General features: G+C 33.1%; 2 protein-coding genes across 2 annotated transcripts; both read right to left on the bottom strand.

Moving 5' to 3' along the window:
- Window positions 1–783: 783 nt before the first annotated feature.
- Window positions 784–3,546, bottom strand: LOC130625061 (uncharacterized). The gene is made up of 3 exons (XM_057440143.1): window positions 3,451–3,546; window positions 2,766–2,781; window positions 784–1,652 (listed from the first exon to the last, which is right to left on the bottom strand). Exons 1-3 carry the CDS (start codon window positions 3,544–3,546, stop codon window positions 784–786), a joined length of 981 nt encoding a protein of 326 aa, XP_057296126.1.
- Window positions 3,547–5,671: 2,125 nt separating this feature from the next.
- LOC130625890 (uncharacterized) lies at window positions 5,672–9,030 on the bottom strand. Its single transcript, XM_057441013.1, has 2 exons — window positions 6,471–9,030; window positions 5,672–6,095 (listed from the first exon to the last, which is right to left on the bottom strand). The coding sequence occupies exons 1-2, from the start codon at window positions 8,507–8,509 to the stop codon at window positions 5,936–5,938; spliced, it is 2,199 nt and encodes a 732-aa protein (XP_057296996.1). The 5' UTR covers window positions 8,510–9,030; the 3' UTR covers window positions 5,672–5,935.
- Window positions 9,031–12,787: the final 3,757 nt, after the last annotated feature.

The raw sequence follows: 12,787 nt of genomic DNA, 5'->3' as shown, positions 1-12,787 counted from the left end.
AGTCATTTGTAAACAATTTCATTCATGTCAATGCCGAACAAGTTCGAGACATAGAAAAATCCACATGTACTCAGTATAAATGTGATATGTGGTACACAGAAAGAAAGAAACGCATAACATCATCCAATTTTGGATCTATTATAAATAGAAGAAAAAATATACATCCAAAAAGCATATTACAAAAATGTCTAAATAAAAATAAAAACTTTACATCAGAGGCCTGCAAATGGGGCTTAGAAAATGAAGTTAATGCTCTAAACTGGTATCAAACCGAGAAAAATATTGAAGTCGAAAAATGTGGTTTCGTTATTAATCCAAAATGGCCGTGGTTAGGTGCAAGTCCTGATGGCGCAACAACTTTGAATGGGAATGCTCGATTGATTGAGGTGAAGTGCCCATATTCAAAAAAGGATTGCTCTATTTCTGACGCATGCAAAGATAAAAATTTTTTTTTACAAATATCGAATGGCAAGCCAAAACTCAAAGAAAGACATAATTATTTTCACCAATGTCAAGGTGTGATGGCAGTAACACAAGTCAATGAAATTGATTTTATTGTTTATACAAAAGTTGACCGACATGTGGAAACAATAGTTTTTCAAAAGGAAAAATGGAACAGAATTACTTTGCCTGAGCTAACACACTTTTATTTCACTTTCATGCACAGCAACATTACAGAACAACAGTGTGAGTAAATAAAATTGTTTCCTCACAATATTGTTTTGTCTTTATATTTCATGATCTAGTATATATATATATATAGTGTACGAAAGTTTATAATTTTTAGTCATTCGTATTTACATCTGGTACCAACTGTGGTAAAAAATTAACTAAATAACAACAAATAACCCATATCTTATTGAGTTCAGCAGCCATTGATAGTTTGAAAACTGTTTGTAAAATTCGGTAATTTTTTATACGTTCGATTGCTCGTTCGACATGTACACGTACAGATGCTATTCTTCTAGTTTCGTTTTCCTCTAATAAACTTAGCTGAGGTTTTCCATCTAAAAATGGTGGAATATTTAATGTTACTCCATCAGGTAAATCTTCCTCGAGCTCAAATCCTCTATCAGCCATCACAGAATCCCCAGGCTCTAGCAAATCGTATATACCACTATCTTTTGTTATTCGTTTATCCGAAAAGCGTCCACCATACAAATCAGAGACAAATGTCACTGATCCATCAGGAGCTATTCCGACTAATCCTTTTGCTGTATTATGGTGTTTGTAATTTGAAAAGGTACTGGACTGTGTGCGATATGACGTAGGCATTTCCACAAATACTTCTGTACAATCTAATATGACACGGGTATTTGGGTAACTTTTTTGAAAACATTTCGGCATTCTATTTTGTACTGTTTCTTTTGAAGCCCATATTGGAAGCATACGGAATTGTGAATGTAAAAAATCTGTCCATGTAATCAATATTCTGCTTATGTGACTTGTCGACATATTAAATCGAACAGCCATATCTTCTAACAAAAGTCCACATCGAATTCGAACCAGTATCATAAAGAATTCTTCTTCTGCGCTCAATGATCGTGATCGGCCTCGTTTTGTAGAGTTTATATTTTTCGTATTTTCAGTGTTAGTATTTGAACCCCAATATATTAGTTTATTTGCAGCTGGTTGTAAATATTCTAAAACTGCTTTGAATAATTTATAAGATTCGAATCCGGTATAAAACTTAAAGTGTGCTTCATTGTGTTTAAACCGGTCAATTGAAAATGCTATGTCACTTATAGTGGCTTGTTGTTTTTCAATAGTTTGATCAAGTTCCTTTTCATGAATTCTCATACAACTAATTTCGGCTCTCAATTTTTCCAACTCTTGTTTTAACTCTTCCTCCACAGATAATTCTGCAGCAATGTCATTTGTCGTAGCCCTCACAGGAGAAAATAGTTGCAATTTACAGTTTGTACTGTTGAGAGTTTTTCTTGGTTTGCTAGCTGTTGGTTTGATAGTTTTTGGGACTATTGTGGGAACATTGTTCATATATGTCTTCTTTCCACCAGTGAAATGAACAGAGCAAACTCTATGCGATGTAGAAGGTACAAAATCCTTTCTACTGATCATAAAAAGCCATTTCTTTCGAAGCTCTGAGTCTTTAGGAATGACATAAAAAGATAAGTCTGGATTCTTCTTTGAGTTGTTTTGACAGAGAGGTACACAGCAAGTTATCCCTCCTCCTTTACTTTTAGCTTGCAATAAAAAGCTTGAACTTGATGAAAAGTTTGAGCCAATGCTTGCAGGAGAGCCCAAGTTTTGAAAAAAACTGTTGTCTTGATTAGAATTTTGTATATCGCTTTGGTTTTGAGTAGAATTAAGGATGAAGTGTACTTGTTCGGCCATTTTTGTTACTACGAATGGTTTGTTTACGTTTTCGCGGAATACAACTACCATAATGCATTGCGAATTAGCCGTATAGAGGGAACGGGGAATTTTGATTCGGAGTGTTGCTTTGAATTAAAAAATGAAACTGCTTATTGTTTCTATCTAAATTTCGGCTAATCCTGTATGTTTTTATTTTTTTGTTCTTTCCAGCATTAATTTTTGTTCTTTATGCTCTTTCAAAAATACACTGTCACATTTAGGAATGGTGATAAAGATTTAATAAGATCGGATAAAATAGGCAATATTGAAGTAAATTGTGAAGAAAATCTCATTGTAAAGGTATATATATAAAGATATGTAATATGTAAAGATATGTATAGATATAAATATAGGTAAAAACGGTTTAGTCTTTTTCAGTCTAGACGTACATACTTTCTTTCCAAGCTAAAAAAGAATTCACTCTGAGTACGCTCTTAATTTGTATTTAATTTTCTGATAAATCTCAACTTCGATTTCTAATACATTAGTTTCTTCTAAAAAAACGTCGTTTCGTTCTTTTTTATGTCTCATATTTTGCTATGTATATACAGTGCACTAAATCTCCAAAAGAGTTTCAAAACAAGGTCGAGAAATCTTTAATTTTTTAATAATCTGATTTGCTATTATAAGTTTAAAAACTAAAGCTCAGCTCACACTGAAAAAGAAGTTTGTTTTTGCCATGTAAATTTAGCTTTAATGATTCAGCTGGTCCACAACTTAAACTTCATCCACACGTTTTATTTTCGTACACAATAGAAAAAACACGTGATCCAAGAATAACAATGCTAATTACTAAATGCTTATAACAGCATCTCATTTCGGCAACGCGAGACGCTGCGGCAAGTTTGGATTAGACTCAATTTTTTTTTATAAATGAATGTTAAACAATAATCCTGATTATTTGCAAACGGACTTCGAATCATAGCTTTAAAAGCTTAAGCGATAGCAACTATTGCTGACGTCAGCTACCGCGTTTTTTTGGTTATTTGGTCCTTAGTGGACCTTAGCGTCGATTGTTTAGTAATGTGGAAACTTCTAATGTTACCTATTTGGCCAACACATCTACAGAGGTACAACTTTTGCAATCTGTCGATGATTCTGTTTCGTAACTTCAAAAAATAACCAACTATCTCCCTTTAACAAAGATAGTTTATCTATCACTTTATTCATTATCTGTTATCTTATCAGTGAGGATGATATTGGTTATCGTCATGTAAACCCATAATCCAATCCTTTATGTAATTGCATTTTACAAACAGTTATAATAGTTAAAATAGACACATGAAGGTATTAAAGCAAGTTTGTCTTTGCATCAAAATGATGAGGGTACTAAAAAGCTTATCGACACGCAGCGGATTCTCTCTATCACGAATACACCCACTGTCTAACTTCTCCTTGGCTCTATTATGCACCTGGTCTCTTTTTTTACTTTGACAATCTCCTTTTTTTCTTTTTATCTCGGACTTCATCAACTTAAAAGAAAAGCAGTTCTGAATATCCATTTCTTACTCTATCTCGAAATTTTTGTCTAGACAAAGTTTCCTCATCTTTAACGACTTTGAGGTATTGATACTTCAATTGCGCCTTGCGGTATCATGCATGATTTTGCATGTTAAAGCATTGTTTTGGTTGGCAGTTAAAATTAGTGCCATGGGCAATCCATTTTTATGTTCACGGATGAGATTTTGAATACTAGCACCTCCAGATGCCGGAAAAGGCATTGAAATTCAATCAAATCGTGCAGTGGATAGTCTTAAAAGGGACGGGGAAACGATATTGTTATTTTTATTTCATTTTATAAAACAACATGAATTTTAATTTTTACAAGGAAACACGATAAAAAATCCGCAGGACCTGTCGTACATGTTTCTCTTGCCACTAACTCGTGACCCTTCGCACGGAATAGCGAATTGGCACACATTTTAAACACGCAAGTGTTAATATAAAAGACTAGTTGTTCGCCCGTAAAAAAGCACACAAGTTCGCCGGTTTTCCGTTTTTACCATTTCTTTGCATCCGCAGCTACCATTTTGATTAAAATATGGGTATTATAAGACGGTACTTCATGATGTTTACAATAAATTATTAATTTTTTAGAAATAAGAAGTTGAAATAAAAAAACCTTTCAGATCAGGTTTCGATGAACTACGCAAGTTTTAATAACCTACTATTAATCCTGTTATTTGATAAACATAATCTACTGTTTACTTAAATTATTCATTTTAATTATATTATACTGTCTGATATACTGTTATAAAAACAAAATTGTTGATAATTAAAATCAATGTGTGATTAAAATTTACGACTGAAGATTTTTATTGCAGCGTTCTTAGCTGGAGCTTGGCGCGTCTGAAAGCCGGCGCACAATATGCTTAATTCTGATTGCGCTGACATGTAGGCAAACATGGCTTATATGGACCTTGTTTTTGAGCGAGAACAACTAAGTGTTATTTGTTATGCTTTGTTATTTAGTGACAACCGATGCTTTTTCCGCAATTTCTGTGAGTTTGTGGAAAATTGTAAAAAAGACATTTAAACTAATGCCATTCGCACGACTGTTTAGTAACTAGCAAAAGCCAAGTAAAATAGTTAGAACTCTGTTTTAGAAAAACCTGTTTTAATTTGTTTTTATCACTTTAGAAGCTTTTGTCTACTTTTTAATGAGTGTTTTTGAATGCCCTGTAAGATGTACTCGACAAACATCAGCAAATATTTTTACTTCTACACAATTCAACTGAAAAGTTTGTAGATATTATTTTGTTGATGGTAGACGGTTCATAATGTAAAGGTTAAACATCATGAAATTATTCTCTAAAAATTCCAACCAGCTTTTTTCGTTCGATTTGAAATATTAAATAAATCTTATAAAGAATGTTCTTAGGAGATTTTCTAATAGATTAGCGTTTCTTTTCGTCAATTTTAATGATAGCTAGATGAATCGAAAGACAATTTTCAGCGATTTTTGTACCCGCGAAGCTCAAATTAGCGATAACATTTTAGACAAAACCTTTTCGATTGAAGAAAATATTACGATGCAAAATTACTCTCCAGAAAGGCTTTTCCCAGTAAATACTTTTTTGTCAAATTTTATAATTTATTGAATATTTATTTTAAACAATAAATCAACAGCGGATTCTTTTTTGATAACTGCACACATGTACTACCAGGACAGGTAAATTTGTAAACTAAATTTAACCGATCAATCAAACACAGCACTAAGACACTATTTTAATTCTTTCTGTAAAATGTGGAAAGAGAGAATTATTAATAGTCTACGTTATAAAAAGAAAAGAGCTCACAGCGGTAGAAAGACTTCTTTTCAACTTCTAAGAAATACAACCAAATAATCTACAAATTTATGAAAATGATAAAAATCAAATCCTACGAAAGTCATAAAAAAAGTGAATGTGAAGGAACAGATAAAAATACACTTTTTAATTTGCAATCTTCAACAGTTATTTGAGGTATTCATATTCTTTAACTGCAGTGCTGTCGCCTCTATCACTGTTTAACTCTCAGATCTGCAATCTTTGCCTAATTGCAAACATTTACCGCAAATTTATGTGTGTTCTTTAAAAAAACAGTTTAAGCTGGAATTATTATTCCTTCTTCGACGAGGTGCGTTACTCTTTCCTTGATGTTTGAAAGAATAGCAAATAGACTCGCATTTGTAACAGAGTTGGAAATTATCCACCCAACTTACGTCTGAGGTCCATGACCTAAAAAAAATTACTAAATAAATAAGGCTAACTATATAATCTAAAATGGAATAAAAATAATTATAACAAAATTGGTAAAAAGAAAATTTTGAAACAAAATTAGCCAAAATTATTTAAACTGTAGTAAGGTATATTGGGGAAACCTTTTGCCAGTTTTTTGTCCCTTCGTTCTGCCAGCCAAGGATGATGTGTGGTTCAGGTTAAATGCCACTCCCACAATCAACCTTTAATATCTTACCACGCAGGTCAAGCACATCAATCTATTAAAATTTCAGCTATTGTCATTTGCCCAATCAATTGATAAAAAAAGTCAATATAAAATACTTCCAAGAAGGAATTTAATATTTTTAAATTCACAGCGACATGTTTACTCACCTGTTACATATTTTACAATAGTAACAACCAAAGCATGGCTGATGACCTTCGTACCGTTTCATTTCAATCAAAAGCGAGCCTTTATTTGCTTCTATGAATGTTTGCCCAGTTGATTTCAAATATTTCTCAATACCAGGTCTTAATTTCTGCTGACGACTTTTCGAATTGTTTCCAGCACCAACAATAATTTCCAACGTGTTGGGTCTCTCTGTTTCCGTCATCTTTTCCAATTTTGTTAACCTTTCCTTTAGACGTAGTTCAGCTTCACCTTCCCATCTTGTAAAATTTTTGTTATACTTTTCATTTCTTTCTAATCGCTTCTTCCTTGTTTTCTCATTCTCATATTGTGTTAGAAGATAGTGTAAGTCAATTTGATCAAGTGCTCTTCCTATATTGCAAAACTTAAAAAAAAATGATTCAGCCAGGTTGTGACACGCTGTAGTTTTTTCACCATATTTGAATCTAATTCGATTTACACGGTGCAAATAAGAAGATCTTCGACCAAATTCTACCTCAATATCCAATGCCATTTCCAAGTAATGCATCCTCCTATCGTTGTAAAAATATGCTTGATGTCGATAAAATTGGCCTTTAAGTAATGTTGTATACATTCCTTTGATTTCATTGGCTTTGGTTAAGGTACATTTTTCAGGAAGCGTTATAACAACTTCATCTTTGATATTGTCTTTAGTGAAGTATTTGTCTTTTAAGTCCACATTTGTAACTCGTTCAATCTGATCCACGTAAGTATGAGACGAACCGATAAGTGAACCTATAGTACATTCACAAAAACACAAACTTAATGGGTTTTTTACAAGTTTGCCCATGTTCTCATCATATTCTTCAAATTCGTTAGTTAAGTGGCAATACAAATCATATTTTGTGTCGTCCTCATATCCAAATAAATCGAAGTCTATATCGAACCCCCTAGGTAGCGTTACATCGCTTACTTCTTCGTCCGAAAATTCTGATGATCGTAATGAGACATCTGATAAAGAAACATCTGAAGATAAGAGGGATCGTGTTGCTATGTTCTCGCTCTCTTTTGGTGATAAAACAGCTTCATATTGCTTTGGTTTGTGTTTATTAAGGTTTTTTCCTTCATCATCAGGCGTCGTTTCAATTTTTTTTTCCTTTTCATGGCTTCCGGCTAGAGAAGTGGAGGAAAGTGTTGAAAGTGTTGCCGTTTTCGTGATACTAGAATAAGATTGTGATGGATGATTTGCGGGTAGGTATGCAGAAACGTTTTGCTTGTTTATGTCTGTCGTCTTTACTGTTGACGGCGTTGAATTCAGTGCATTTCCACTTTGAAATGATGTTGTTGGTGAAGCAGATGAGAAAGTTGACGGTACATCGGGTAATTTAGTTAAAGGTGGAAAATTCAAAAGATCCTGATTAATCTCTTCCGTTCCTCTTTTTGAGTTTGTAGAATTAAGTACACTAACTTTTTGACAAGATGATGCCGAACATGAAGATGAAAGAGTTGGGACAGCTTTAGTGATACTGTCAGTATACCTTCGCTCCAAGTATTCAGATTCACCGAGGTTACGTATGTCTGTTGTCTCTTTCCAAGGCTTTGTTGAATTAAATACATTTTCACTTTGATGTGATGAAATGAATGGCATCGAATCTGCATAACGATCAGAGAAATGTAGAGGAGAAACAACTTTAGAATTTTTATTATCAGAAATCTGTCTTGTGTTTGCCGACTTGTTAGTTGTTTCAGTGTTGCCTGTGCTTGTTGTAACATTACCATAAATTCTTTTATTTATGCAAGGCGCGCCATTTTGTCGTTCACTTGTGACGTCCTCAGTGTATTTGTATGACTTTAATTTACCAACACTTTCGGCGGAATGATATGTACTTGCAGTTGTTGGAAAGCTAAAAAAATCATAGTTTTGTTTTCTTAGAGGATTTTCTCTTCTGTTTTCTTCCCTTCCATGCGAGTACGCAATTCTCTCTGCGTAACATTGTCTATTATAAGTTGTGCTTGATGGTTTCTGGTTGGCTGATGACGTGGAGGAAAACCAGTTCCCCATCTTTGAAATTCAATTTGTTTCCAATAAGCTTTTTACATCACAACTTTCTTGCAAGTGGAAAGCTGTATAAATAAAAAAGCAATGTTATTTGATATTCTTATTTTCTTTTTTGTGCGCTCCGTCAGAGAGCTCCAGAAATTACTTGGCGCTATTTCTTGAACGCTACGTTAAAAACTCGCCCAATACAACAAACCGTCGAATCATCGAAATTTCTTATATCAATCGTTAGTGGTGTACACGAAGATGTCGGTAGTGTCGCAAAACTGAAGCAGCTAAAACATATGCGGCCAAGATGTCGAAAGGACCACACAAAGATAAAAATAATTAACAGGACACTCATTTAATAACCTAAAAAGGAAGATATTTTATAACTTTTTTTGGTTAAAACCTTTTTGGCTCTGCTTTCCTTTTTCCATTTTTTTTTTTGAAACAGCACTAATTTCCAAAGTAACAAAAGTTTTTCCTTTGGCTATGCTTTTCTCCTTCTTTTCGTTAGCTCGCCCTGATAGATTCTCTGTTTTTGCTTGCTGTTCAATATTCAGAAAATGAACATTGTTTACAATGTTGTTGTGAAAAATAAGCGCTGAAACATGTTAAAATCGACCAGCTGCTGGTAAAAAGTTTTTCATTTTTTGTCTACTTTGCGTTTTGTTGCATCAACTGGGTAAGTGATTAAAAGCGAATCGAAAAATAAATGTAAATTTTATCATATGCGCGGGAGCCTATTTTAACTCTCCTTCGGGAAACAGGATAACAAACAATACAAAACACCATTCTCGTCCCCAGAGCTCTCTGATATGAAGGGAGTTTTATCTTAAAAAGCTTTAGTAACGAGAAGGTAGAAAATAGAAATCTGCGAGGTAAACAAAAAATAAGTCGAGTATGATGGAAAATGAAAACGTTTTTCACACCTTAATACCGTTTAGGCCTAAATTGGTCCCCTAATGCTGCTTCGTTTTCGGTAAAATTTAGTACAACAAAACTTACAATAAATTATGGCATCAGGTCAGAATGAGTAATATTTTGGTTCGGAAATCAAGAAGTGTTATATGAATTATTGTAATAAGTTAGGACGTTGTTCGAAAGCAGATAAAATTATAAGAAAATTTTAGGGGAAATTATAAGCGTCGAAAAATTTTTGTTAAGATCTGCTTTTAACTTATTACATACTACTCCAACCAAGTGATGCAATAAATATTCACGGTATCTATTAACCTTGTCCCCAGGATCTGCTAGCCCATGAGCCGATATTACAGAGCAGTAAATAATTTCCGCCACTATCAAATTCATTAAAAGGCGAAATACCCTAGGAACGAGGTTGGGTATCCATCATATCAAATTTTTCTACTTAGTATGGCTGCCTTCTTAAGAAATCAAATAATCCTAAATTACATTTTTTTAATCAATAAACAGCAAAATAACTCAACTTTGAAAAATATTGGCATGAAAAAATTACGTACATTATAAAAGCAAGTAAATTGCGCCGAAAAATCAGATTTTTTTTTTATGTTTATGTATTTTGGTCGAAAGTTTACATTTAGTGATACCTAACTGCAGGAAAACCATCAGTCGTTGTTAAGGAGCGGCTAATAATCCTTTTTTCCGCAATTACTTCAATTAAAAGGTCGTCATAATAGGTCTGTCTAAACTCTGTCAACCACCTTGAAGTCCAAAAAAGTTTTTTTACAAATTTCGCGATCGATTTTTTTATTATTTTTGCGAGAACGAACTTTTGCGATCAAAGAAAAAAACAGAAAAAAAAACTAACATTCTGATGCATTTTCGAATTTTCATAAACGGACTCAAATACAAAAGACCTATTTCAATGTCCATTTTTGTTCCGTGAAATACACATGCGAAAATGCAAACTAACATGAAAACGTGATTAGTTATGAGCAAATTTCCGGATATTAGTTGTTTACATGCAAGTTTGAAGAATGTATCAATAAAATGTTGACTTTCACAGCTTTTAACTGCTAGTTTCATAAATCGTAAATACAAAAACTAAAATGCTATCCACAGCACACCCGGAAACCACGGGACAAATGAAATTTTACTTAATAAACTCTTAAATATAAAACCAGAAACAAATGGATCAGGTAATATCTAGAAACTTTCCTTTATAAGAATATGCTTTTTAAGATCATCAGGCTGGGATATTTTGAGTAATTGAAGGTTTGGAGTTTTTTCCTGTCAACTTTCTCCCAAAGCTCCTAGACAGTTATTGTAAAAACAAATTTGGAAAAGAAGTAGCAACTAGTATAGAATGCAGCCATGTATTATTCTCAATAAGGAAACAAGTATATAAATTCATAAAACATATTTACTAATAAGATTTTCGTACTTCTAGTATGATGTACTAAAAGTGTGAAAAGCTTTGTAATACATATTTATGAATTTATATACTTGTTTCCTATTAAAAGGAAGAGCTACTAAATGGACAAAATAATACTTCAAGGCAAGGTATAAAATCAGTGATAATTCCGTAATCCATCTAATGCGAATTGAGCATATTTTAAAAGCATATGCATGGATAAACACTCAAGACATTCTTCGTTGGTTTCTATCCAACTTTGCAATAAATAGTGCTAAACAAATAACGAATCCAATTGCCTAAATTTTAAAGATATTGCATAAAGTATTCTAAAAAATCCGCTTTTCAAAAGTGTCGATGGAAACATCGCATTGTAACAAAACTACGCACACGTGTTCGTTAGCACATTTGAGGTACATTTGAATAAAATATTTGAATGACAACATGTAGGCCAAGATGACGTCATTATTTATTTCTGGAGTTAAAAAGGCTAAAACAGTGGAACGTCAACTTTTAAATAAAAAGAAAGCTGATCTAGATTTAGATGTGCAAAAGTACTCTATTAAAGTCCAATAAAAATATGAAGTTAGAGCTGTATTGTATCAGATGATCCAATTGGCAAATAGTGAGTAGATAAGCCGTAATGTCTAGTATCTCCATTTTAACCCCCTAATTCTCTACAATTTGACTTCCAAAGAAACGGATATGACGCAGAATTATCATTGTCGTTGTTTACCGATCATTTTGCTTGTCAAAAGACACACCGCTCTCATGGTGTCACGTTTGTTCCGCATTTCTGCAGATTTTTTCCGCATTGTATATAGAATTTCTGTGATACCAAAGAAATGTCTTTTACCCAAGGAATATAGAAAGCTTTGCTTCAAAGTAAACAGTAAATAACTCGAAATATGGAAATTATTTGTGTCAAAGATTTTTGTTCTTTGTTGTTTTTGACTCATTAGAATGTTAGCAACATTTTTTACTGTTGATCAGGGTGTAAAAATAACATCCAAAACCTAAAATTGCGGCAAACGGCCGATGTATAAACAAAGTCACGTGATAAAGCTAAGAACAAATTGGCGGCAAGATGCATATATGTGTAGACACAGTGGAACCTCCGTAACGCGGAAACTTACGTGACAAAAAAATTTGTCCGTTTTAGAAAGGTTTCCCCTTTAGAGGAGGTTCAAACTAAAAAGTTCCTAAATTTAATTATGGCTTGTTTTGCACTAGACCGAGGAGGGTATGGGTTAGAAGTACCTTGTAAATATTATATCTCTGTTGAAGATAAAAATCGTGGAGTGGATAAAAAAAAACAACTGCTTTCTAAGAACAGTCGCTTGTTGTAAATAAATGTTTAGAAAAGAAATGTATATAGGATTAGTTTTTTTGTGTGTGATTTTTGAAGGTCAATCACGCCTCAAACGCTCATATCGGACCTAAAAAGTGTCTACTTTATGGAGTGTGCGCTTTATGGATGGTCCGCTTTATGGAGTGTCCGCTTTATGGATGGTCCGCTTTATGGACAATAAGTAAAGTGAAATCGGTACTGCCGTCATTGAAAGCTCCAATTGATAAATTCTTAGAGAGTAATGTATTTTATAAAATCAATTGTTCATGCTGCGATGCGTGTTATGTTGAGCAAACAGCCCGTCATCTGGTTACCCAAATTAAGGAACATCAAAGAAACATCAAATGAAATCTTTACTTTCGACAAAGATTTTTGTTTAAGTTATGTATGATATCTTGATGATATACGGGAAAGTTGATGTTGTACATATGTATATTTTTTAACTCAGTTTTTACTGTTTAATAATTTTAACTTTATGTTTTAGCTGAAGATGATTTACAATAATCGAAATATATTCTAAATAATTTAATTTCATTGTTGGTTTGTTTATAAATTTGGCAATTATTTTCGATTTCTTGTTTCTTTGTTTTTTGCATTAAAGGTCTATGCTAGA

This window comes from Hydractinia symbiolongicarpus, chromosome 14 (assembly GCF_029227915.1).
Source record: "Hydractinia symbiolongicarpus strain clone_291-10 chromosome 14, HSymV2.1, whole genome shotgun sequence".
NCBI classification, from domain to species: Eukaryota; Metazoa; Cnidaria; class Hydrozoa; order Anthoathecata; family Hydractiniidae; genus Hydractinia; species Hydractinia symbiolongicarpus.
Note: the sequence above shows the minus strand (reverse complement) of the source record. Positions and strands in the feature narration are given on the sequence as shown.